The sequence below is a fragment of the Patella vulgata genome, chromosome 2 (assembly GCF_932274485.2).
Source record: "Patella vulgata chromosome 2, xgPatVulg1.2, whole genome shotgun sequence".
Lineage (NCBI taxonomy): Eukaryota > Metazoa > Mollusca > Gastropoda > Patellidae > Patella > Patella vulgata.
Genome location: NC_065880.2, coordinates 52,617,377 through 52,644,723, shown reverse-complemented (window position 1 = coordinate 52,644,723; position 27,347 = coordinate 52,617,377). Strand labels below are relative to the sequence as shown.

General features: G+C 33.9%; 1 protein-coding gene across 2 annotated transcripts in view; it reads left to right on the top strand.

Annotated features, from left to right (window-relative positions):
- The window catches only part of LOC126812365 (myosin heavy chain, non-muscle), a 55,550-nt gene that overhangs the window by 19,543 nt on the left and 8,660 nt on the right, over positions 1-27,347 (top strand). The window contains exons 5-27 of one of the 2 annotated variants that reach the window (XM_050538736.2): positions 1,173-1,190; positions 3,101-3,193; positions 3,816-3,879; positions 4,627-4,725; positions 4,893-5,036; positions 5,928-6,142; positions 8,954-9,106; positions 11,371-11,541; positions 11,911-12,075; positions 12,278-12,392; positions 12,856-13,037; positions 13,292-13,483; positions 13,749-13,909; positions 15,410-15,518; positions 15,935-16,138; positions 16,880-17,028; positions 19,059-19,329; positions 21,384-21,532; positions 21,995-22,139; positions 22,624-22,836; positions 23,111-23,317; positions 26,621-26,725; positions 27,124-27,276. In XM_050538736.2, coding sequence (XP_050394693.1) covers positions 1,173-1,190; positions 3,101-3,193; positions 3,816-3,879; positions 4,627-4,725; positions 4,893-5,036; positions 5,928-6,142; positions 8,954-9,106; positions 11,371-11,541; positions 11,911-12,075; positions 12,278-12,392; positions 12,856-13,037; positions 13,292-13,483; positions 13,749-13,909; positions 15,410-15,518; positions 15,935-16,138; positions 16,880-17,028; positions 19,059-19,329; positions 21,384-21,532; positions 21,995-22,139; positions 22,624-22,836; positions 23,111-23,317; positions 26,621-26,725; positions 27,124-27,276 — 3,477 coding nt within the window. The remainder of the gene's footprint in view (positions 1-1,172; positions 1,191-3,100; positions 3,194-3,815; positions 3,880-4,626; positions 4,726-4,892; positions 5,037-5,927; positions 6,143-8,953; positions 9,107-11,370; positions 11,542-11,910; positions 12,076-12,277; positions 12,393-12,855; positions 13,038-13,291; positions 13,484-13,748; positions 13,910-15,409; positions 15,519-15,934; positions 16,139-16,879; positions 17,029-19,058; positions 19,330-21,383; positions 21,533-21,994; positions 22,140-22,623; positions 22,837-23,110; positions 23,318-26,620; positions 26,726-27,123; positions 27,277-27,347) is intronic. The other variant, XM_050538737.2, reaches the window with a different exon arrangement.

Genomic DNA, 27,347 nt, shown 5'->3' with positions numbered 1-27,347 from the left:
GCCCACATTGAAATGTGGTGGTATATTGTCGTTATGGCCAGAGTTATGGCCCTTGATCACTTCAAAAACTCTTGTGGACGCTCTAAAGGCTAAAGTTAATATCCGATTGACTTTAAATTTATACACAGTGTTTAAGGTCATGAGACGAAGCCTATTGATTTTCAGCGATTTCCGATAATTACTGCCATAGTTATGGCCCTTGATCACTTCAAAAAATCTTGTGGACGCCCTAGAGGCCAAAGTTAATATCCGATTGACTTTAAATTTATACACAGTGTTTAAGGGCATGAGACGAAGAAATCTATTGATTTTCAGCGATATCTGATAATTACTGCCAGAGTTATGGCCTTTGATCACTTTGAAAATTCTTGCGGACGCTCTAGAGGCTAAAGTTAATATCTGATTGACTTTAAATTGATACAAAGTGTTTAAGGTCATGAGACGAAGAAGTCTAAAGATTTCCGATAATTACTGGCAAAGTTATGACCCTTGATCACTATGAAAAATCTTGTGACACTCTAGATGCTAAAATTATCATCCGATTGACTTCAAACTGATACACAGAGTTTAAGGTCTTGAGACGAACATGTATATTGAGTTTCAATGAATTTTTATAACTTGAACAGCAAAATCCATGATATTAAATGTTTAGTATACTAGCATGGGGCAGAATTTTAAAAAAAAAACCCAAATTCTAATCTGATAATTAATTAATGAGTTATTAGTGTATTATAAATGTTTCATTACCGAAAAAAATAAAAATATGTGATAACTCTTGTTGACTGCCTGGACGATTTAGCTGCTGTGGGTGTATGTTTCGTTGCCTGGCAACCGATCTTTCTTCATTAATAACATAATTATCTGGTGATCGTAATATTTTTGATATTTTCAAACATGAACATATTATTTTATACACTTCCACAAGCGCTTTCAATATTTTTATCAATGAATTTTTAGTTTATTTAATTTAGAGCTGTAGTTGGCTAAATATACAATACATGTAGTAACTATCAATACAGCACCATTAGATTAATTACTTATCTCTAAATAGAACAACTGTGTTATAAATTAACAAAGAATTTCTAGATGTTGTAATTTTTTGGCATGAGTGAATATTGTGTATGCATGATTTTTAAACTGAATTTTGTTTTTCTGTTGTGGGCAATCTATAGAACAGGGAGTTGAGTCTAGTAAGTACACTCTTAGCTTTTGTAGTACACTTTATTTTTTCAAGTATAAATAGAACTTTTCTTAAAAGTAAAGCTTTTAGTTTTTAGATGATCAATATTTTGAGTATCGGGAGAGAATGTTTTGAAGTGTTTTACATGTACATAATCTAACTAAAATACTAAATTATCAGAAGAGTGTTGGAAACATGCATTTTGTATCAATTTTAACATTTTAGATTATTAATTGGATAAATGTATTACTAAATAAACTCCAATCCTGATACTCGACCTTTATCCTGTTGGATCATATTGTAAACATTTGTTAGATTTGACCAGCAATCGTATTTAAGTTCCATTTGATTCATTGTTTTTATTCATGCTTTTGTTTCAGCTTTAATTCCAATTTGTTGTGCTTATTTTTTTCATTGTTTATTGATTTTTTTTTTATAAATTTAATATTAGTAGTAAATCTTTTGAAATATTTTTTAAGGCAGGATATTGATAAGATTTCATCCTTCACATTCTAATAATTAGACCATTTGGCGATATTCAAAATATTTACATTCAATTTACACATGTATACTTAATTATTTTAATTTTTTCCTACATTTGTTTGAAAATCATCTTATTTGTATTATTGTTTTCATCTATTTTAAAGCTTACCGTGATAGTCTCTCTATTAAATCTCAATAAGCTTCATTGTCTGGTTTAATTTTTTAAATCTAATAATCTGTTTGAAATTAGATAAGATTGTTCTAAGTAAGGTGAAATGGTTTATTTGTTGCACGATACAGTTACTGAACAGATCGGATAAAACTTAAAAGCTACTTGATTTCTGCACCTTCTTCTAGTAAATTCTACTTTTAATGAATTAAAATCAAACAATGGGATCATAGTTTATTATAAGGAGTTAATGTATATTCTATGGATGGCATTAGTAATTGTAACATAATCAAATATATTTACTAATTATGGATAACAATTACTATGGTTTATTACATGGTGACGTTTCAACAAGATTCACTAGTAGTTATCAAGCATATCAACACAAATAGATAAAATGAAATGATAAATCAATATGACCAATATACATGCACATACCATTACCAATCAACAAAATGTCAATGGTGTTAGGCCGCTGATGCACTAGATCGTTTTGATTTTTCTATAATATTGTTGTGGATATTCTTTAGTTGGCTCCTCCAAACAATACAGAAATGCAAATGTGCATCTAAATAAAAGTCATTGTCTAACTGTGCCACCAGCGAATAATTGGTGAAATCACCTTGATAACCTTTGACCAAATCATGAATTATTGATGGATGAGCAGAATGGCAAAATAAAGAGACTATCAGCTTTTTATGTGAGAACAAAAAATTGAGTAGAAGTATTAATAATTCTAGTGCAAAATTAATATAATGTTTTCCTGCTATTTTCAATCATCAATGGGTGTTTAGTCTGTGTGGTCAGTAATGTTCATCTCTTTCATTTATTGAAATTTAAGGCTTTTTGCATGATAAAATTTGCTCTGAAGGATGAGTATAAATAAAATTTTTGAAATAAAAAATATAATCCTAAAGTTCCTAGTTCACAATTTGAAGAAAATGTTATGACATTAATTACCCTATATGACAACATATAAAATAATTTATACGGAATAAACTTATAATTAAATTGATCGATTGATCATTTATAATTAATTACTAATTTGACCTATTTCTTTCAATTTGATTTATTGAATATTTATTTTAAAAACAAAGTGTTAGAATTGATACTGTAAGCTTGTATTTTGGTAGAAAGAGATGGAATAAAATAAATACATATTTTAAACAAGTTGATTTAAATATCATAAATATCACTTCACCATTTTTAATTGTTATAATTTACCAACCATAATATTTTTTTACAATGCTGTATTCAATGTTTTGTAGGGAGAATTAGAAAATCAATTATTACAAGCCAATCCTATCCTCGAGTCTTTTGGTAATGCTAAGACAATCAAGAATGACAACTCTTCGCGATTTGTAAGTATAGTGATATACCATCTTTGTTTATGATGGTCTAATAAGACTCTATTTCAATATACATCTAACAAGTAAACAAATAAATAACAAACCAAAATGTATTTGGAATGAATTGAAAATGGGGTTTAGCATCCTACTGTTCCTGCTCTGACTGGGCTAATAAAGACTTTAGTGTACTATGAGGTAAATTTTGCCCTGATATCGGCGCTATGGCCTACTCTTAACTTATATCGAATTCCAACTTCCAAATTTTCTTTTACGTGCACGCCAATGTGTACATCGTACCTTGGCTTGTCTGAACGACTATACATTGTCCTTTGCCAGTCCCTGCGTCACTGACAAGCGAGGAACCACGCTTGAAAATCCTGATGAACTTTCTCGGCCAACACGGCGATCGAACACAGGACCTCCAGGTAAGCGAGCCGAAGTCTTATTCACTGAGCCACTGCGTCTCCCAGATTTATTTGAATAAATGATTCTGTGCAAGAAATTAAATATGATTCAATTAGACAATTGTCAATACATATTTACCGACTGTTTTGAACAATAATTACATAGATATTTACTCAGATTTATTTTAACGTAAATATGTGCTAACCTGTTTTTGATTTTTGTATTTCAGGGTAAATTCATCCGAATTAACTTTGACTTATCAGGATATATATCTGGTGCCAATATTGAATCTTGTATCCTTTTATATTTCAACCTTAAGACATAATGGCAATAATAAAGCTCAATATCCAGAAAACATGCTCAGTGACAATAAAAAACTAGTGTCTAATAATACAGTTTTCAAGTCACTGTTCACTTGATGAGGTGTAGTGATAAAGTGAAGGTTAGAAGGAAGTTTATTCCATGTCCCCAAAAGACTGAACCTTAACAAATTTACGACGGGCTAGTCCATGTCAAAGGGAGATAATTTGAGTAACATTTTTTGGGCTATGACTATTAAATCTCTGCATTAAAATCAATGTTAAATTCATGCCATTTCTTGGTCTATAACATTTTTTTGAGGTTTCCAATGATGTAATACCCACAAAGACCCCCAGCATGTCACAATAATCTGATAAAATTTTGAATTGGTTGACCATCTCTTTTTTTCTGCACCTGGTCAAAGTGATCTATAGGCAGTGACATCATTTTGATATAGGTGATATGCCTAATTCATGTCTGTTTACTTCCTGACCCTTCTGTAACAAAATCATGAATATTTACCAAAACCTAGCAGAAAACATAATTTCAAACACTCTAGATCAGAAGTCAACAAAAATTGTCATCCAAATGGGAGAAAAAGAAACCATTGCTGTATTAGTGGTTGTGCAGTATAGATTGAAGATACAGTTGGGTTTTTTTTAAAACAGAGATTGAACTGGATTTTAAATCAAAATTATTTTATTTTTTATGTTGTATTTTAAATTTCTTGACATAATCAGATTTATTGGAGAAATCGAGAGCCGTTAGACAAGCTGAATCGGAAAGAACATTCCACGTGTTCTACCAATTTCTTAATGGAGCCACACCAAGTCAGAGAAGTAGGTCATTTTTCATTCAACTAGACTTGTCATATTTCCCACTCACTATTTTTCACTGAAAATGGTAGTCAAAATACTTCTCCAACAGTCAGTCTAAAACTTTAGGTGGTTAAATCTACTGTCAGTCTTTTAGAGAATATTTTGTATTGTTTTTTGTTTTTTTACAGAGGAATTTTTACTGGAGGACATGAAGAATTATAGATATTTGTCATATGGTAATGTTCCTGTACCAGGAGTTGATGATTCCCATGATTTCCAGAGTTTAGCTGAGTCTATGGGCATTATGGGAATATCTACAGATGATCAAGCTGGTTAGAATATAATTTTGTTTTGTTAATTACTAAATTATACAGACTTTGAAATGAACACTGTATGTGATTTTAGACCAGTTGTATAACAGTATTATTATAATAATTGTCTATGTTCCTGAAAGGAGAAGTCCCAGGTAATCTTAGTGAATAAAACTGGTTAATTTGGGGAAGGAGATGCAGACCTTTATCCTAGAGTTCAACAACTATCTCAAGCTCTTTTGTACATTTTAAAAGAAATACAATCCTTCTGTACTAAAGTAAATATCCGATTGACTTTAAATTTATACACAGTCTTTAATGTTATGGCCCTTGATCACTTTGAAATATCTTGTGGGCGCTCTAGTGGCTAAAGTTAATATTCTATTGACTTTTAATTGAGATGAAAATGCCCAGTGATTTTCAACGATTTCCAATAATTATTATCAGAGTTATGGCCCTTGATCACTTTGAAAAATCTTGTGGATGCTCTAGAGGCCAAAGTTATCATCCGATAACACAGAGTTTAAGGTCCCGAGTCGAACAAGTATATTGATTTTCAATTGGTTTTGATAACTTGAACAGCTAAATCCATGATATTAAATGTTTCGTATATACTAAACGTCAGCATGCGGCAGAACTAAAAGCCAAACAAATTCTAATGATTTTCTGATAATTACTTAATGAGTTGTTATTCTTAATCAGATTTGAGTGTATTATAAATGTTTGCGCAACTCTAGTTGACTGCTCAGATGACTTACCTGCTGTGGACGTATGTATTGTTGCCTGGCAACCTATCTTTCATACCAGCTATACCATTACATTTTGGCATTTGATGTACTGTGAAAAGTGAAATAGTGTCTTTCATTTATTAGAAATATTTGGTACTTATTTTCTTTTTATTTTCTATTTCAGCTATATTAAGAATTGTATCAGCTGTATTACAGTTTGGTAACATGCAATTTAAACAAGAGAGAAGCTCGGATCAGGCTACATTACCTGATAATACAGTTGCTCAGAAAGCCTGTCATTTACTAGGTCTACCAGTTACTGCTATTACTCAGGCTTTCCTTAAACCCAAGATTAAAGTGGGTAGAGATTACGTAACAAAGGCACAGACCAAAGAACAGGTTGATATTACTGTCATGTACTCAAAATAAATTACTGTAGACCAAAAATAGTAACTATGTACACCTCCCACATCACCCAAGTTTCACAACAACGTTATTAGTTATGAGTATTGTCAAATTTTTATGACCCTCATCTCTGGAAAAGTTAAAGCTGGTATTAAGTGTTGCGTAGTTTGTGTGGTGACAATGTCTGATATTTATATTATGAAAATACGAAAACAAAAATCAACTGGAATACAAGTAGAAGGCAACAAAAGTTAAAGAAAAGAAGAAAAAAAAGAGGGGGATTTCGATAACTTTTCGAACTTCACTAGCAGAACTGTTAATCAAGTTTGTAGATCGGAGGCTGAGCACAGGGGGGGTCCATCAAATGGGCACAAAACCAGACCCAACTTATCTAGAGTAAAATTTTGCGTAGAATACGATGCCGAGTGGTAATCAGTCCGCCGTTGGGGCGTTATCGAGATATTCAGGGTCAAAGGCCAAATGAGTTCATTTGCACCGAAAGTGAATGCGCAGTCATTAACTGTCAAATCAAAATCTCTCCGATTTATTTTCACAACGATTGTTATACATAATGATACTAGTTATCTGAAAAACAATTGAATAGTTTCAGTGTTGGGCTCCAGCCTGCAGGCCGCGTGGATTTCCGAGAATCCCAGTCTAGGAAAACCAACGTTAATCTGTGACAGGAAAACACGCATCTGGCGACGAGATTAAAAGTTTGCAAACTTTTTATGAATTTTTATGAATTTCGCTGGAACATGGACGTAGATAAAACCGACGAATGCATTGTACATAGTAGTTCACAGGATATATATGTCGTATTGGTAAATGTTAGCGGGGAAAATTTTGGCCGGCTTTGTGACGCGGCCTGCAGGATGGACTCCAGCCATGGAACTATTTAATTGTTTTTTTCAGACAACTAGTATCATTATGTATAGCATTCGTTGTAAAACTAATTCGGAGAGATTTTGATTTAACAGTTTTTACGTATTTTTGAAACAGGCTCCGAAGCGTTTTGGTTCTGTTATGCAAGATCATTTTCGACGTTCCAAAGTAAAAGTTTGGTGCTAAGACCACCTAAAGATGAATTTTAAATGTTCCTATTATTAATTAGAACAGGTTTCGCTTTAGTTTTTATATTTTACGCCGACATTTATTACTTTAAATCTTCCTAGTGCTAAAACGGAAAATGTGACCTTTTGACCTCTGGGGTCACAAAGAACAAAGGTGAATTTAGCAAGTTTACATTTTTATTGAAAGTGTGATTACTTTCGATCATTTTCAGCTTATTTTCACGATACAAGAATGACAGCGCATTCACTTTCAGTGCAAATGAACCCATTTGACCTTTGACCCCGAATATCTTGAAAACGCCCCAACGGCGGACTGATTACCACTCGGCATCGTATTCTACGCAAAATTTTACTCTAGAAAAGATGGGTCTGGTTTTGTGCCCATTTGATGGACCCCCCCCCCCCCCCCCCGCTGAGCCTCCAGACTATTGATAAATTCAGGCAAATTGATTAGCAATGTCCAGTTATTATCAGCAGTGTTTGAATGTCGGAGAAATGAGATTGAAGTGAAGTCTATCTGTTAAATTTACAATATTATGCAAAGCTTTATTTCAGTCACGGGGGGTTGGATGGCCGAATGGTTAGCACGTGCGTGCTGTATCATACGGCCTGTCATTGAGTCAACTGGCGTAGTTTCGAATCCCCGGTTGTAAGTGACAAGGAGTAGGGTCGCCTGTCCAACCTCGTGGGTTTTCTCCGGGTACTCTGGTTTCCTCCCACTGCTAAAGACCCCTACGCGCAAGCGAATTAATGAAATAAAATTAACCACATGTTAGTCCCGAAATGACCTAGTTTGTGTCGAGTGGACGTTAAACCCCATTTCTCTCTCTCTCTCTATTTCAGTCACACTATTTCAAAAATATTGTTATAAATATTTCAAGGTCTGCTCACTGCTGTGTATACTCTCTCGTCTATCTTAACCAGTAAGAAACATAGTAGGCCTATCGGAATAATTTCGATGACATTACTTACCGGGTTGATTCGTATTTTGAACATTCAATATTCACGTCATTTGTTGACGTAACAGCCATTTAGTCTTTAGTGCTGATATGAATCAAGTAATATTTTACGCATCGATGCATTGGAAGCAAACAGATACTTGCAATGCATTGATGATACTTCGGTAAATTTGACAGACATTACAATAAAAATCGCTATTGTCGATCGTAAATTCCCTGCCTCAAATCCCTGTTACAAATTCTGTAAATGTGTTATTTAGTGCCTGCTTAATACTAGTACCTACCTATGTTGTATTCGATAATATCTATCCCATTTGGTGAAGAAAATCCATGAATTATTTTTATTTGATCAAAAAAAACACCATTCATAAAAAAAAAAAAATTGGGGATTTACTCGGGGTGCTAAAACTTTGCTTTTAGCAATAATAGGTATTAGATACTAGATGATTGTGACTAAACTAGCAAAGAAATGTTGAAAAATCTTTTACACTTAAAAAGGTGAAATAAAATTGTGCATGTGAGAAATAAAAGAAGCAAAATCTATGATTAACATTTGTGTGAATCAAGTTAGCTACTTTGTAGCAAATTGATTATTAATGGGCTAGATTTGATTTGCAAAGTGCAAGGCGAATCCGGTTGTCGAGACCCCTGTTTGCATCAGCTTTAAAAGTTAAATTGATCTGTTGATAAACATGCTTGGTAGTATAATCTACCAGAGAATTTTCTGATTTTGTTTAAATAAACCTAATTGTTTGTATTGTTATCTAATTCAGGTTGAATTTGCTGTAGAAGCTATATCTAAAGCTCTTTATGAACGTATGTTTAAATGGATTGTAACCAGAATCAACAAATCACTAGATAAAACCAAACGACAAGGAGCTAGTTTTATTGGTATTCTGGATATTGCAGGTTTTGAAATCTTTAAGGTAAATATATATCAAAGAAGGCTATTTTGTTTCATGTCTGACATTTCACAAGAAATAACAGGGTGGTTAATTGACAATGATAATAGTGTGATATTACACAATGGCATTCTTTGCTATAAAGCAGGGTTTGAATACATACATGAGGGATTCCTATGTCTATCAACAGTCTAAAAGAGAAACTCTAAGCGTATAATTATAGATCTATGAAATAAACTCTTAACATCCTAGTGTAAAGTGATGTTTGTACATATTTGTTGTCATTTCACTGTTTCTGTTACCTACTGTATTTTAGTTACAAAAGTAATGTAAATCTGTATTAAATTTTCAGAAGGATGAAAAGGTAACAGTGTGTGATATATAAATACCACTGCATCAGCTAACACCATTGTTAGATTGATTATAACTGATACCTAGATGTTTCATACTTTAGATGTTTATATGCCCTGTATTTAAATGTGGTCGTGTATTGTCTTCACCTCTGTCTGTCATCTGCTATTGCTGGTGAAGCACTAGCGGCAAAGTTATCAGAGAGTGTTTAAGATGGAGAATCCTATTTCTTTTCAACCAAGTCTAGTGGACTCTCTATGGGTTTAAATTATACAATTGACTTATGTCTTCTGCTGAATTATAACAATTCTGATAATTACTTTCAAAGTTATTGCCCCAGTTTATTCTTGTTCAAGCATTAGTGGCTAGTTATCATCCAACTGACTTCATATTTATATATATTGTTTATATTTATGAGACAATTTAGCACATTAGTTATTATTTATTGGTATTTCTAATAATAACTTGTAGAGTTATTGCTCTTGATCACTTTGAAAAATCTTGTTGCTGCTCTAGAATTATTGATTGACTCAAACTTTATATCCTATTGACATTTAACAGCATCCCAAGAATTTTTAGTGTCTTTTTAATGCTCTAGTTACCTATGAAAAAATCACAATACGACAAACTTAATGAACTGCTTGGACGACTTGCTGCTGTGGGTGTATATATTGTTGCCTGGCAACCTATCTTAATATTTAACTCCAGTTCTTAACTACTCCTTTTGTCTCATATTTGTTGTAGGGCTCGGATTTTGATGGCAAAGCAAAAGGGGTAGATTTTGTTTTTGCTGTTTTAATTTTTCTATTTTGAAGTTTGCATGAATGTTACTTTGTTGTTCCAAGTGACATTATATTCAACAGAGTTTAGATAATTTAGTTATCTTTGTTTTTCTGGACTTCTTATTTACTCCCTAATAATAAACCTGCTTTGAATATATTTGGATTCCAGCCACTACAGGCTTAACTGCCTTTGCATGGTTTTGTTAATGAACTGGGCTTTGATTAAAAGAATTGACTTGATGCCATCCATGGTCACAATGGTACTATGGTAACTTGTTTGTTTTTATTGCAGAAGAACCCAGGCAGCTTATAAATTGTAAATTATTAATTTAGTTGCATGAAGTTTTTGTCAGTTATTAATTTTCAATGCCCACATAGAGATGTAATTGTATAACGCCTCCACCAATGTATGACTGTCCTCCGCAATTTCTTATGAACACTTGACAGACTACATTCATCATCCAATCTTTTTAAATATACGCTAAATTGAGATAAATAAGTCTATTGAGTGATTTTTGAAAATACATTCCCCAGTTGTTGGCCTTGAACACTTCGTAGAATCTTGAGAATGCTCCAACAGCAATGTTATTTGATTGCTGGAAGCAAATTTTGTATGCATTGTTCAAATTAGTAAGGCGGGAAGTCTTTTTGAATTTGAACAACTCTGTTAAGTACTTCTGCAATCATGTCATTTGTATACCTTAGCTGCTGTGGATGTGTTTTATTATATGGCAAACTATCTTTATACCTAGAAGGTTGCGTTTGCTTAAAATTGCTATTTTTACTAGAAACGTTTCGTGCCATTTTAAGGGGGTTGAAATTGTGGTTGAAAAGAGTATAAACAATGGCTTTGAATTTTGAATGATCCTGCCTCGTGGCAAACAGGAGATGTGGGTACTCAAAACCAAATTGATATTGCCTACTAACAGCAAAAATATTTCAATTGAATACAAAGTCCTGCATTTAAAATAAATAATTTTGTAATTTTTGTAGTGTTGTAAGATTTTTGAGGTTTATTGTTCAATTCAATGGATCCTACTTCTAAAATTCCTATTTTCTATGCAATATTGGCTCATTTGTGAGTTGTCTTTTGCATTGATAACAGCTTTGTAATAGGTTTATGTGTAAGCTATAATTATGAGTTGTATATTTCAGATGAATTCGTTTGAACAGTTGTGTATTAATTACACTAATGAGAAGCTACAACAATTGTTTAATCACACTATGTTTGTATTAGAACAAGAAGAATATCAGAGAGAAGGAATTGAATGGAAATTTATTGACTTTGGTCTTGATCTCCAACCAACTATTGACCTGTTAGAAAAGGTATAAATCATATTTTGTGTCTAACACAAGTCACTGTTTTGCTGGGTCCAGTCGTACAGACATGTACTCATTTACTTACATGTAAAAGAACCTTCTTTACTTATGGGATTTGATGAAAAGTACATGAAGATGTTACTTTCAGGGCAAAATATTTTGCCTTGTATTACACACTTGACAAATAGTATAAAATTTATCCACAGTTATCTTGAAATGGCTTAAATAAGGCTTCAACCAGATAGACCTCATTCCATTTTGAAGCTGATCAAATTTGTTGTTAAATGTTAAAAGTATTTTATATAAAATCTTACCTGTATTATTTGATATCAAATATTGACAACAATTAAACCTTCTTTCTTTCTAATTTTTCAGCCTATGGGTATTATGGCCTTGTTAGATGAAGAATGTTGGTTCCCTAAAGCCACTGATAAAACCTTTGTTGATAAATTGACTAATCAACATGCAACTCATCCTAAATTTACCAAGAAAGATTTCCGTCAAGATGCTGATTTTAGTCTTGTGCACTATGCTGGAAGTGTAAGTACATATTTGAAATTAGCTGCCCTTTGTCATACTATCTATCTTACTATTCTCAAATTGTGTAGCTGGTTTACTTGTTAAATCTTCTTAAATTTTTATACATGTATTATCTATCCTTAAATATTAGAGGTACATATCTTTTACTGTTTAACTGATATTTAATGTTTTATTACATTGTTTAATGTAAATTCATTCGTAGGTGGCATATCAAGCTGATAGATGGTTGGTTAAAAATATGGATCCTCTCAATGAGAATGTTGTTTCTATCATGCAACAAGCTTCTGATCCTTTTATCGCTAATCTGTGGAAAGATGGTAAGACAGGGATACAGATTCTCTCATTTATTCTTTGAATGGTATTTAGTAATTAGAACATAATCAAATAACACACTTTTATCGGATAACAATTAGTATGGTTTATTTCACTGTGACTTTTCAACAAGATTTCACAAGTCGTTATCAAGCATATACAATTAAAAGATCCCTTTTTAGCAGCATTTAAGTTGACTAGAGATTTAACAATTAAGCCTTTGGGAATTAAGTCACTGTTTCTACATCTCATTAAGAAGGTCACACTGTTGCTTGCACGTGTATACTTATCCTTACATTTACTTAGTTGAATAATGAGGTTAACAGCCACATCACAATATTGATGTCTAACACACTCTTTGAATGTCATTTAGCAAACATCATGATCACTCACAGAAAATGATATGACAATTCTTTGAAATAACTTTAATGTGGTCGTTAATGTCATTGATTTTTATGTTATTTTCAGCTGAGATCGTTGGAATGGGAGCTGCGGCAGCGGTTGATACTATGTTTGGATCCCGTACTAGAAAAGGAATGTTTCGAACTGTCAGTCAATTATATAAAGAGCAGCTATCTAAACTTATGTCAACTCTACGTAATACTAACCCTAATTTCGTACGATGTATTATTCCAAATCATGAAAAGAAGGTAAATATGTTTTGAATTCACAGCTGCATCAGGAAAATGGACTTTGTGATAAATCTGCCATCTGTGCAATCACTCTAATTGTAAATGACAAGGGTACCCTAGCTTTATTGAGAATCTTTTGAAATGAGAAGAACTTTCAAATTTTTTCAAGCTTTGTTCTCAGTTAGGTTGTTATCATTGTTTTTATAATCATTAAATGGTTAGATGTTAAACTTATTGTTGACTTACTACATTTATCCCTGTTTTCATTTTAGGCTGGTAAGATTACCTCACCTTTAGTTTTGGATCAGTTGAGGTGTAATGGTGTATTAGAGGGTATTCGTATTTGTCGTCAAGGTTTCCCCAACAGAATTATCTTTCAAGAGTTCCGTCAAAGATATGAAATCCTCACTCCTAATGCTATACCACGTGGATTTATGGATGGAAAGAAAGCTGTAGAGAAAATGGTAGGCATCCATTACATCACTATGGAATTGAGGAACTATGTATACACATGGAATACAATTACTGATTATTACTGTGCAAAGTTTCAACTAGGCTTCTCTAGACTTTATCAAACAATGGCACATTCATGTTATTTTGCTCAATACTGTTTGCAATCATCTCCGGCTACAAATTGTTTTTGTTACCATTTATTATTTTAATTCCTATATACCATGATATAATATTTTTAAATTCTACAGCTTATAATAACCCTTGTTTTATCCACAGATTTCTGCCCTAGAATTAGACAAGAATCTATATAGAATTGGTCAAAGTAAGATCTTTTTCCGTGCTGGTGTATTAGCTCATCTAGAGGAAGAGAGAGATTTAAAACTCACTGATATAATTGTACAATTCCAAGCCTTAGCTAGAGGTTTATTGGCCAGAAGGTAAGATACATATATTAGGCGGCACAAAAAAATATTTGTTTCTCTGACAATTCTTTTAAAAAAAAAAAGTTAATGCAGGAGAGCGGTTCTGGGTTTTTTTGTTTGTTTTTATTTTGTCAAAATTTTACCAGATTTTCATTTTTAAAGATGGGTTCCCGCGTACAAACTCAGTGATTTAATGGTATATATGGACCAAAAACATATTCAAACTAATTAATTTGTCATAATTATGCTTCAAATCCTTCTCAAACAAGTTCATGTTTACGTCATGTCTTGGGAGTCAGAGGAGAATTCATTGCATACATAAGACGATGTTGTCTTTAATCACTTACCCACGTCTTTTTCCGTCATTTTTATCTCAGAAAGTATTGTACGTTTAACTCTTCATAAAGTTTATCTACTTGTACATCAAGCGCTCAAATGTTCGCTTGTGACCTTTGACATCACGCGTGCAGAAGTTCTTAATCGTCGGGCTGTTGATTAGGGGAACCCTTACATTTTTGTCCTGTATACGCTCCAGTATTTTTCTAGTAAGATTGGATATCTCTACTTTCCATATATACCAAAATTGCCATACTTTTATTGGAAATAAATACCCGATAAATACTTTTCTGGGAACACATCTTTAAGAAACACACAAAATTATTATAAATCTGATATTTATTTAACTCTTAATAAGAAAAACAAGTAAGATTTTGAATTAACGGCTGAATAATTCCATGAGTTCATCTAGATTAACCCCTGGGAAGATGTTTTCAAATCTGCCGTTTTTTGTTTTGGCGACCATTGCATGGTATCGATACCGTTATCATTGTTAAAGCATGGATTATGCTGGCGTTTTAAAGTAGCTAAGTCTCTAACTCAATATCATCCAAAGTCTTCGACATTGAAGACATGAATTATTTTGTCAATTTAAATTAACATTGATGTTGTGATCTTACCGGGAAAAGATGGGCTTCTGATATCCAATATTTAAGACAAAATAAACATTTTACCATTGGTACACAATTGCATTTCAGCGCAATTTGCAACAAGGGACTCGAAGAATGAGGCTAGACATATTTCACAAGTCATGTCAAACGGTGAAGCCATATTCTTATCTAGAGAGCATGTGCAATAAATACTATTGGTGTAGACTGGAATAACCAGACGCTAGAGATTGGTGTTAGATTGAGACTTCAGGCATATTTTACTGAACATAACTGATTAGAAATTAGCGTAAAAACAGAAATGATTGAATGTTAATCAGTTTATATACAATGTACATTCATATAACATTATTATATGCGTTGCAACCCATCTGTGTCAATTTCTAGATTCCAAATATTAGTAATTTAGTGCCCTCAATCTCCCTGTGGAGAATACTTACGGTCATCTCTCTCACACTCTGGAAGGAAAGATGAGGCATTTTGGTCGTAAAAGAAGACCAATTGACAGCAAAATTGTTGCCATCATTGGAAATTTAATGAACTTTGAATTATTTCATTCTTTTTTCTTTAGGAATTATCAGAAACGTCTTCAACAGCTGAATGCTATCCGAGTTATTCAGAGAAATTGTTCTGCTTATCTCAAATTAAGAAATTGGCAATGGTGGAGATTATTTACAAAGGTACATTTCATCTTTGTTAACCTGTCACTAATGTATATATATTTCTAAACATACTGTTGCAGTATTTTACACACTCACTGAAAAACACTAAATTTAAAACAAATTGATGGACTGCAGCACTATAAAAAAAAAAAAAAATGATTTATATGCTTATTGAACAGAATTTCCATTACACAATAATGTTCTCATTAACTGTTGGATTATTGACAGTTCATGTGCTTGGGATAGCTATTTTGTGCAACTGAAATAATTGTTTAAAATACAACATTTGATGTTGTATGTAACATATTACTATTGGAAGGCTTTGATTTCTGATGTAGTTTACAATATAAAGTAGAAATTGTCTAAACTTTAATAAAGAAGAAATAGGAAATAATTGATATAGTTAATTTATTTATTATGTTTTCAATTTACAGGTTAAACCTTTGTTATCTGTTACTGGACAAGAAGAAGAGATGGTAAAGAAGGAAGAAGAAGCCAAAAGAATGAAAGAAAATATGGAGAAACAACAACAAGATTTGTTAGAATTTGAGAAACGATTTACTCAGGTTATTGAAGAGAAGAATATCTTGGCTGAGCAGCTTCAAGCCGAGACTGAGCTATGTGCTGAGGCTGAAGAAGTATGTTATTTTTATACGCTCTTATTTTCATGTGGACGTATATTGTCATCGCCCCTATCCGTCCCTCCACAGTTTGTTTGTGGACACTTTACAGGTCGCAATTTTTATCCGATTTTGACGAAACTTAAAATACAGGTTTATCTCTGAAAGCTCCCGGTTTCTCTTGATTTTGGCACCTATCTGACTGTAACTTCATGGATTATGGCCCCTCTTAAGAGGTCACACTTTTTATCCGATTTTGATGAAACTTGAAATATATGTTTATAACCCACAGATCTTGGTTTATGTCGATATTCGCGCACATTGGACCTTAACTTCCTGGATTATGGCCCCTGATTCTACGAAAAATCACGTTTATTTTGGGTTTTTTAGCTTGTTTTCTATCCCATCTCTTGCAAAATGTGGGAGTATATTGCATGGCAACCCTGGTTATGTTTATTGGTTGAAATGGTAAAACTGACCTGCATTTAAGTTAATCTTTCATAGTTCTGATATACATTGATATTATCTACCTATGTAGCTCTGAATGCTAAAGTATCCCAATATGAATTCCAATATTGGCTTTTAGGACGTTAAACCCCATTTCATTTCATTTCATTTCCAATATTGGCTTTAAAACTTCTCCAGATCAATGGTAAATTAACCCAATATTATCTACAAATTTCCGTATTAATGTTAAGGCATCCACATATTATTAATGTTGAAGCAAAACATAAGACTAGAATCTAATGTCTATTTCAGTCTCGCGTTCGACTTGCTGCTAGAAAACAAGAGTTAGAAGAAGTAATGCATGATCTAGAATTACGTCTGGAAGAAGAAGAAGATAGATATAGTTCTGTACTTGAAGAAAAGAAGAAGTTTCAACAGACTTTACAAGATTTAGAAGATCAGTAAGTTGAATATTTGATCGGCATCATTGCTTTCGGACTGTATAGGAATAGTGGAAATTGTGTTTTTTGTTTTAATCTCAGATTGTGTGAATACCTTTCATAATGTTGATGTTCTAAAAAAAAACACATTTAGGAGCTATTGAGTTCCTGCATACTTTTTTCTTATGAGATAGTCCAATCATTTCTCTCATCCGGTGGTAAGCAATCTGATTAAAATACACATCTATATTTCGTTTCGTTTTTTTATACTTTCGATGGCCTACACTACATGAAGATGTGACAAGTTATAGCGATAGGTCACGTCAGGGGTCAAATAACAGACTTATGACCCTATGATGTCAGACATTTGATTAACCAATCAGCATTGATGTTACTAGTGGATTACCCACAGTTCCGTGCAAAACACGCCTAAAGCTCGCCATAACAGACCGTTTCATTGGCTTATCCCTGACACCATTCAGAACACGAGCTAAATAATAACTCTTCTAGATCCAAGTGTAGTAAAGACAAGTAAAACGAAATTTATAACTATATAAACAAAACGAAATAGGATCTGTGTTTTAACCAGATTGGGTGGTAATCACTCTAAATAATCATAAGATCAACTATTGAACACCCTGTACGAACTGTTAGCTATGGACAGCGTTCTTTTGAATATCAAGCATCTCTGTTATGGATCCAACTTCCAGAAAATATATGGAATGTTGAAACAGTACATATTTTAAAACAACTTTTAAAAACTCACTTTTTTCACCAAGCTTTTTAATTAACATTTCTTTTAACTGCTTTTTTTTAGGACTTGATTGTTGTTTGTGTGTTCAGTATAATCAATTCTTTCAATGACATTTAGTAATTGAACTGGAATAAACAGGTCACAATTCTATGGAATACAATAACTGCTTATTACTGATCGACGTTTCGACTAGGCTTCTCTAGTCATTACTTGATAATGACTAGAGAAGCCTAGTTGAAATGTCGCTCAGTAGTAATTGTATTCCATAGAATTGTGACCAGTATATTATGTATAGTATATGAGATCTCAAATTTTTGTGCAGTGCCTTAGAGCACAGCAGTGGGTATAAGTGTGCATAATAATATATAGTGTAATTTATTGTTCCCTGTCTTTAGAAGAAAGCAGGGGACTATTAAAATGGGTCTTTCCATCTGTCTGTCCGTCCGTCACACTTTTTGGGACACAATAACACTCCTTCTAATTGAGGTAGAATGTTCAAACTTGGTGTAGGTATTTATTAGGTGAATACCTTGATGGAATTCCAAGATGAGCATTTTCTGCATTAGGTAAGCAGTGATAAGCAATTTGATTGGTTGATGCTTCGGTTCTAATTAAGTGAGAGTGATGAAACTTGGCATATAGTTTCGTCACATCAATACCTTGACTAAGTTCGATAATGAACATTTTCAGCTCAACAACTATAATTCTAATTGAGTGATAGCGGTGAAACTTCGTGTATAGTTTCATTTCACCAATACCTTGCTTAACAAAGTTCGATGCTGAGCAAAGTAAAGACTTCAATCTGATTGGTCGAGGCTTTGAAACACAATAGCCCTCCTAATTGAGGTAGAATGTTCAAACTTGGCTGTAGGTGTCTATTAAGTGAATGTCTTGAAGAGGTTGATCATGTGCATTTCCCACTAGGGCTAAGCAGAGATAAGCAATTTAATTGGGTGAGACCATGGAACACGATAACTTTGGTTCTAATTGGGTGAGAGCGATGAGAATTTTCTGATTAACATTTCCCGCTAAAGCTAAGCTGAGCTTAGCCGTTTCATTGGTCGATGCTTTGGGACAAGATATCTAACTGATGGAGAGTGATGAAACTTGGTGTATAGTATCACTCACTACCAGGTACTTCAAAACCTTGACTTAGTTTGAACGTGAACATTTTATGATTAAACTAAGTATAAATAATCAGTTGGATTGCGATACTTTTGTAAAAGATAAATGTGCAATTAATTAATTTCGACAGGGGACATCAGCCTTACTGTTGGCTTGTTTGATCTTTATTTAGGTTAGAAGAAGAAGAACAAGCTAGACAAAAACTACAGTTAGAGAGAGTATCTGGTGAATCAAAGATTAAAAAGATGGAAGAAGATTTGGCCTTATTAGAGGATCAGAATCAGAAATTAATCAAAGAGAAGAAGAGTTTAGAAGAAAGAATGAATGATATATCTCTACAAGCTGTAGAAGAAGAAGAAAAAGCTAAACAACTTGGTAAACTAAAGAATAAATATGAAGCGATTATTGCTGATTTAGAAGAACGGTTGAGAAAAGAACAACAGGTAACTGGAATATATTGTTCTGCATTTCTAGGTTACTTTGAGATATTTGATATATACTATTCAAAAAAAGTAGGGGATATTTGATTTTGGGGGCATAATACTAAAATATGCAAATGACTACGAAAAAAGTCACTATAGAACCTAACAGAAGAAACATTTCCAGTTACATGTGACGCCCAAACGCACCAATAGCTACCGCATGGAATGCAGGTGATGCTTGGGATCATCATGGGGGTCCAACCCAAGATTTGCACGACTCTGACTTTGAATGTTACAGTCATTGTGGCATTGAATTCCAGGGTGGAAACATCAGTTTAATTGGTTTAGTGACCAGAAAACAAATTTTGATATGCGTCGGCTTACCCAAAATGAAAGGTTACGTGCCCTTGGCATGCTACAGATCGGCAAAACACAGGCGGTTGTGGCGCGGACGATGAATGTTTCTCAGTCTGTCATAAGCAGGCTATGGTCCAGATACCGTGATACACAATCTGTACAGGACAGACCACGCTCAGGTCGACCAAGGGCGACAACTCAAGCCCAGGATCGATTTATCCGTACCTTGGCCTTGAGAAATCGTGTCATCACAGCAAATCAGATCAGCGCTCGTCTTCAAACAGACACTGGTGTGAGAGTGAGTGGCCAGACGATTCGGAATCGACTGCATAGGGGTCACCTTCGCGCCCGACGTCCTCGCGTGATCCCTTGTTTGAGAGATCATCACATTCAGGCAAGACGTCGTTGGTGTAGGGATCGTCAACACTGGGATAATCGACGCTGGAGCAATGTGATGTTTTCATATGAGTCAAGGTTCACTGTTGATTTTTTGGACAGACGTAGGAGGGTGTGGCGTCGTCGAAACGAGCGCTTCCAAGACGTTAACGTCATCAGACATGATCGATTTGGGGGTGGTTCTGTTATGGTGTGGGGAGGCATCACTGTTGCTGGAAGAACGGCTTTACATGTTGTTGCAGGGCGTGTTATAGGCCAGTACTACCGGGACAACATCTTGGCAGTCCATGTTGTGCCGTTCGCACGACGTCATGGCCACCGTTTCATCTTCCAGGATGACAACGCAAGATGTCACAGGGCCAGGATCGTTACAGGTTACCTCCAACAACAGAACATCACCACATTACCTTGGCCAGCACTGAAACCCGACCTCTCCCCCATCGAGCATGTCTGGGACATGCTTGGACAGAGGTTACGTCAACGTCAACGTCCTGCCAATGTCCAAGAACTTGCTGCTGCGTTGCAACAGGAATGGGACAATCTGGACCAAAATGATCTTAGACGTCTCATTAGGAGTATGCCACGTCGGATCAATGCTTGTTTGGCAAACAGAGGAGGATTTACCCGTTACTGACTTGGTTGTGATGCTGTGGTAACTTTGCTGTTTGACCCCGGGTATCATTTTACCCTTATAATGGTCAGTCTGTGCCTTACTTAGTCTAACGATCATTTGGAATAAATCGATGAATGTGAACTTCATTTCATTTTGTCATTTGTTTCTTCGTCAGTTTCATTAGGTGACTTTAATAACACTTAAAAATCAAATATCCCCTACTTTTTTTGAATAGTATATATGGGGGGATGGATGGCCGAATGGTTAGCGAGTGTGCGCTGTATCGTAAGGTTTGTCTTTGAGTCAACTTGCATGGTTTCGATTCCCGGTTGTACGTGGCAAGAAGTAGGGTCGCCTGTCCAACCTCATGGGTTTTCTCCAGGTCCTGCGGTTTCCTCCCACTGCTAAAGACCCCTACAAGCAAGGGAATTATTGAAATAAAATTGAACCACATATTAGTCTCAAAATGACCTAGTTTGTGTTGATTGGATGTTGAGCACCATCTCTCTCTCTCTCTCTCTCTCTCTCTCTCTCTCTCTTTGATTTAAATTTTGTAAACTGTTTCACATAGTAGTATTACAGACCAATTCAGTGAAAATTCAGTTTTACAGAATTCATTCCATCTATTTATATCTTTGCATTAGATATTCACAGAAATATACTCAGTTGGTTTCTTGATCTGATTACTTTATTTTATTTACATGTGTAGGCTCGCCAAGAATTGGAGAAGATTCGTAGACGTCTAGAAACTGAATTAAACGATCTACGAGATCAACTTAGTGAGAAACGTGATCAAGTTGAAGACCTTCAACAACAGTTATTGAGACGCGAGGAAGAAGTTCAACAATCCTTGCAAAAGTAAGTTCTCGTGCTTTAGATTTATTTTTACAGAATTAATCTACCTATTATAAGAGATCTAAATGCTAGTTTCCTTTAACTGCTAAAGACCCTGTGTACAAGCAAACTGGCAGTTGGAATACAAATAAGGTTTGCATAGAAATAGTAAAACTAGAAATAAAATTACAATGTTAATCTCAGAATGACCTGTGTAACATGTCGACCATTCGTTTTTCTATGCCTTCTATCCTTTGATTGTTTGATTAGTTTCATGCATCATTTGTTGAATCCCACTTCAGATATTTCTGATAGCTGTAGGCCTAGTTAACTAAATTTACATTGCTTACTTCCTATAACTAATGGTTCTTCCAACTATAATAAAAGTAGAAGTTGATAATGGTAGCAGTTTACATAATAAATGTAAGACGTTTTGGACTTAGACACTTTATAAGTTTTATGTCTGTGTTATTATCTTCCATCTAGAACTGATGAAGAAGCTGGACAAAGATCAGTTCTTCAGAAACAGATGAGAGAGTTACAAAACCAAATACAAGAACTACAAGAAGATTTAGATACTGAAAAGGAATCTAGAAATAAAGCTGAGAAGCAAAAACGTGATTTGAATGAGGTATATTTTTGCAGTATATATATTTGAATGAACCGTTTTTATACTGAAACCTTGTTAAAGAGATAAGCTCTACCCCCACCCATTAGGTCTAATGTGATCAAAAAACACTTAAAAACACATATTCAATTGTTTCAAATAGTGTACAGGAATGCAATCCCAGCCGGTTTCAGTAGAAAGTAGGGTCAAGTACTAGCTGGTCTGATGATGTCTAAAGATATGTTAAAAAAAAACCATGTTCTTGGTCTGAGGCAACAGAATGATAATCAGATGTCTAAATAATCAAAGCCTTTCAAAAGATTTTGCAGAATTTCCAGTATCGAAAGTTTTTATTGGTAGACTAATCTGGAATTGGCCAATCATAATCTGATCGGTAATGTGACTATATTGTATATAGATGAGCTCTCCTCGCTATATAGTGGTAAGATTTTGTGATGGGGACGTAAACATTATCCCCATGTTTTACTTGTAATCTTTTATCCTATAGGAATTAGAAGCTTTGAAAACTGAACTGGAAGATTCTTTGGATACAACTGCAGCTGTCCAGGATGTTCGGCAAAAACGTGAACAAGAAGTATCAGAAATGAAGAAACAGGTTGAGTCCTCACAGAAACAACATGAGAGTCAGATACAGGAGATGCGTAATAAATACACGGCTCAACTTGAAGCTCTTAGTGAAGAAATTGAGAATACAAGAAAGGTATGTGTATATCTTAATTTCTGCATTAATTGGTGGTCCTTTGGTAATACAACTTTCAGTGGATCGAAAATGATTAAATTACCGGAAAAGAAATTTGATTTCAAAGTGATCTAACGCAATTGTCAAGGTCCCTAAACGCAAGCTAAAAACAAATGACCTGATAGTTTGTGTTGAGTGGGCATTAAACCCTACATCTATCCATTATTTTGCACCTGAATTTGGAATGGATAACGGTGAGTTTCCTCTCACTTATGTTTACATTGTGTTATTTCAGAATAAAGTTGGTATAGAGAAGGTAAAACAGACATTAGAAGCTGAAAATCAAGATTTGATCAACGACTTAAAACAAGTACAACAAGCTAAACAAGAATCAGAAAGAAAACGTAAACAAATTGACAGTCAGCTCCAAGAAGCTCTTATTAAATTACAAGAACTAGATAGAACTAAGGTGGAAGTTGCTGAAAAATCCACAAAATTACAGGTAAGATTGATAAAGCATAATACTTGGCTACATTATTCATAATCAAATTATAATCATCTGAACAGCAGCTGTTTTGGATATATGTTAGATCTTATGCAGTGTTGGAAATCAGAACCATAAAGATGAAAGAAGTAAAGATCTTATTATGGTGGTTTCGTAACAGTTATTTTTTGTGCTATATGATTATGAACTTGTGAGATGAATACATTTTGTTTAAACTGGCAAGTGGTATCCTGTGTTCCAGATTAGTTAGCAGTTAGGGCTGGCAATCGATAACTATTTTAAATATCGATATCGGCAACTTTTCGGCAATATCAATATATCAGAAAATTTGAAGTTGACAGAAATAACTGTTTTGTATGCTAATAATGCATTTAAATATGTTACTGACAGGGAATATGATAATCGGTATCGCATTGCAGTTTGCTAAAAAAAAAAGACTTAAGTGTGAATCGGATATTAATTTGATTAGCAGAAATTTATCAAATTTAAGGGAATCTGCGAATCAAGTTTCTTGTCCCAAATTAAGCGTGAAAAAAACAACATGATTTACCGTTACACTGCGTACGGACATTCTAGTCCCTTTGATGTCGGTCGATGAGATTAAAATTCGTCAAAGATTAGTCAATAAACTAATTGTAAGCTAATCTTTTAACCAAGTCTGGAAACAAACGGCCGGACACGGATGTTGTCCGTCCAAATTTTACACCATGTCAGGCACAAATTTTATTGTTCCTGTCAATTTGTCCGTCCAAATTTTTTAAAAAGAAATGTAGATCATCGTAACTGATGTATAAACTGAGTAGCCAGTTCCACGATGTTCTTGACTGTAAACATCCGGAAAATCAAAGTCTTGATCAACTCAGACAGTTATTCTGTTATTTTTACTCTGTGCTATCTGCGACAAAATGGGTCAGCTTATTCGAGACTTAAAAATTTCACGCGAGAGTGAGATCCCCGGCTTCTAGCAGACGATAAATCCCGGCCTTGGTATTTACATATAAACACATAATCCAGTCCAAATTTGTATTCTATCACTATGCCAAAAATAACATCTTTCTTAAAAAAGCTGGAGGATGATCCACGCAGTACTCTAAACAGAACTTCAACTACCGATAACTTGATAGACGACAGGAGAGTCAGCGAGATATCTCGAGGGTGAGGGTCAAGGTCGTCTTGGCACTTCGAAGCAAAATGAGTTTTTTTCTCCTAATTCTAATAAATTAAATCAAGAAAAATTTAATTTATTCAATTCAGAGAGTGAATCAGATTCTGAGTTTTGGGGGTTTCCTCCTCTTGATAATTGATTAATAATATATTAAATGAACAAAGCACTACTAAGCAGTGAGTTTGTTTTTTTTGTGAAACAGAGGGGATTCATCCATTCAGTACAGCTTTATTTAGTTTCTTGGAAACACAGCAGCGATATGTTTGTCAGTCACAACCTGTGTCATGTCAGGCACAAATTCTTGAGCTGCGTCCAGGCTTGCCTTTAACAGTCATTCAGTTCACGATCTTATTAAGTAATTAGTACTAAAGTAAATTTGATAATTCCGTAAATATACAAGCTCGATAATTATTTACAAAGCAATCATTTTTATCTGTAATTTCCCTTAAGAATTGGCATCCCATTTGCTATCACACAATATTTTAATCATTTTCCATTCAATGAACAACAAAAATATTCCGTAGTCAATAATCATACGAAAAATGTTTCCATCCAAAGCATACACTGTTATTAGCTATACAGACCAGTTTAATTTTTATTTGTTTAACAAACTACTTTGTGACTAAAATGGCTCTACTTGGTTCATTTTGGCGGGAAAAAAGTCACATGGCCAAATAAAAACATGGCGACAATGCATGCATTGCATACGGGTGTCAAAGCTATGATGTAATTGTAAAACACCATTTTATGTTTCGACATTACAAACTTTTCTTATCACAGATATTTTGCTTTGATTTCTGCCGTGTAAATGAGACACATAGTTTTGAAGGAATATTTTACTGGCATGCTTATATTCTATCGTATTACGAAAACACCTAATTTTGTAGGAATATTACGGACTTAAAGTTACAATTTCATATTTTTAAGTTATATTTTTAAAATGTATTAAAATAAAGCCCTAAAATAGATGGTATAAACAGTCCTACCTTGTTAAAGAATAATCCGATTAATCCTATAATTTACTATTGCCAGTTGAGAAATTGGCAAAAATATCATTTTCAACTTCAAATTCAAATGTTTGAAGATAGCTATTTCATCGTGGGGAATAGGAAAACAAGGGCGGTAATTGTGTTATTTCCTGTGTGAAGATTTTTATGGTTGAGAAAGATAACCTATGATCGTATAATAGTGAGTTGACAAACTATTGAGCAAAAGACATAGAAATAATTATGTTTTGACTTTCTTAGAAAATATGAAATTGTAACTTTAAATTTGAATACTGTGCGGGAATTGAATATGAAAAACAGCGAGGTGCACCTATGTTTTTAGTATTCAGAACATGATCTACATAACATAAAACTATTCGTGGTTGAAGTCTGTTAAAGGGAATGAAAGTCACCCATATACACATAAACATTAGTTGTATTCCAGTAGAAATTATGGCCTTTAGAGATTGGACTATACGATACCGTGAAAATTGACTTATTTGCTATTCAATCAAGAGGAACTGCACTTTTTTTTTTTTAGACATCCAATAATTGCTAATCAATTTTTTTCTTCTTATTATATACCCTGGTTATTTATCAAATTAAAAAAAAATATATGATCCTCAAACTATGTTTGTTTTGTTCACCGCTTATCTGATGGTGTTATTAACAAAATAGTATTCGCAGCTTCGCACTCGCCATCAATCACTGTTGACAATTTTCCTTGGTCGCTTATAACAAGAAATGAATTTTTATTAAAACCGAGTTATTTCCCGTGAACTATTAATTAATTAATATTCATTGTCATTGTTGTAAGCAACAACGAAAATTACTGGCGCGGTGATTGTACCTTAGCGTGTGGGTTTTTAGTTTTAGCATGTTTTGAATGATATGATGGTGATTATTTGACACCAAACATTCCGTTAATTTCATTTAATAGAAGCTCCGTTATTTTTTATACGAGTATCGATATCAAGAACTGAATATCGATATCAATATTTTCCTGTAGTTGCCGATGATTATCGGCTATATTGATTTTTTTTGCCAACCCTAGTTAGCATACCCTGCCATTATTTTGACATGTATGACAATGACATATTTTGTCAATTATGTTTTTGTTTCTACCATATTATGTGATTTTTATTTTAGGGAGAACTAGAATCTGTTTCAACACAACTGGAACAAGCTGAAACCAAGTCTCTTCAAATGACACAAAAAGCAAGTGCTTTAGAAGCTCAGTTAGCAGATTGTCAGGTAATTGAAAATGTTTTCTGTATACAATGTAATATACAATAGGTCTATGAATTACTGCTACTGTTATGAAGTAAGTTTGTTTGACTACCATGATTAGTTTTTACACTAGACAATTCAAATTCATATCAGGACTAAAACTAATAATTTCTTCCACATCGACCTAACCTCTATTTTAAATCCATGCCATTTCTTGGCCTATTACATTTTTATATTGTATTTATATCTCTCCGCCAGTCGGAGCAGAATAGTAGGACGTTACCATTTCATTTCATTCCACCTCTCCGTCCTCTCCGTACTAGTCAATGTCCTGATCACCAGCTTGGATGATCTCCACAAAACTTTCCTCCATTCCATCTCTGTTTTTTTTTCTTTTTTTAATGCCACATTTAATATTTAAGGATATGTGTCAAGAAGAAACACGACAGAAACTGGCCGCTCAGTCTAAATTAAGACAAGTTCTTGATGAAAAAGAGAACACACTTGAACGTCTGGAAGAGGAAGAAGAATCCAAGAAAGCCTTACAGAAACAGGTTGTTGATTTACAACAAAAGGTAAATGTCTATACAATAACTCAGGATAACTCTAATATGTTGACTTTGACATCAGGCTGACTTTGACATGT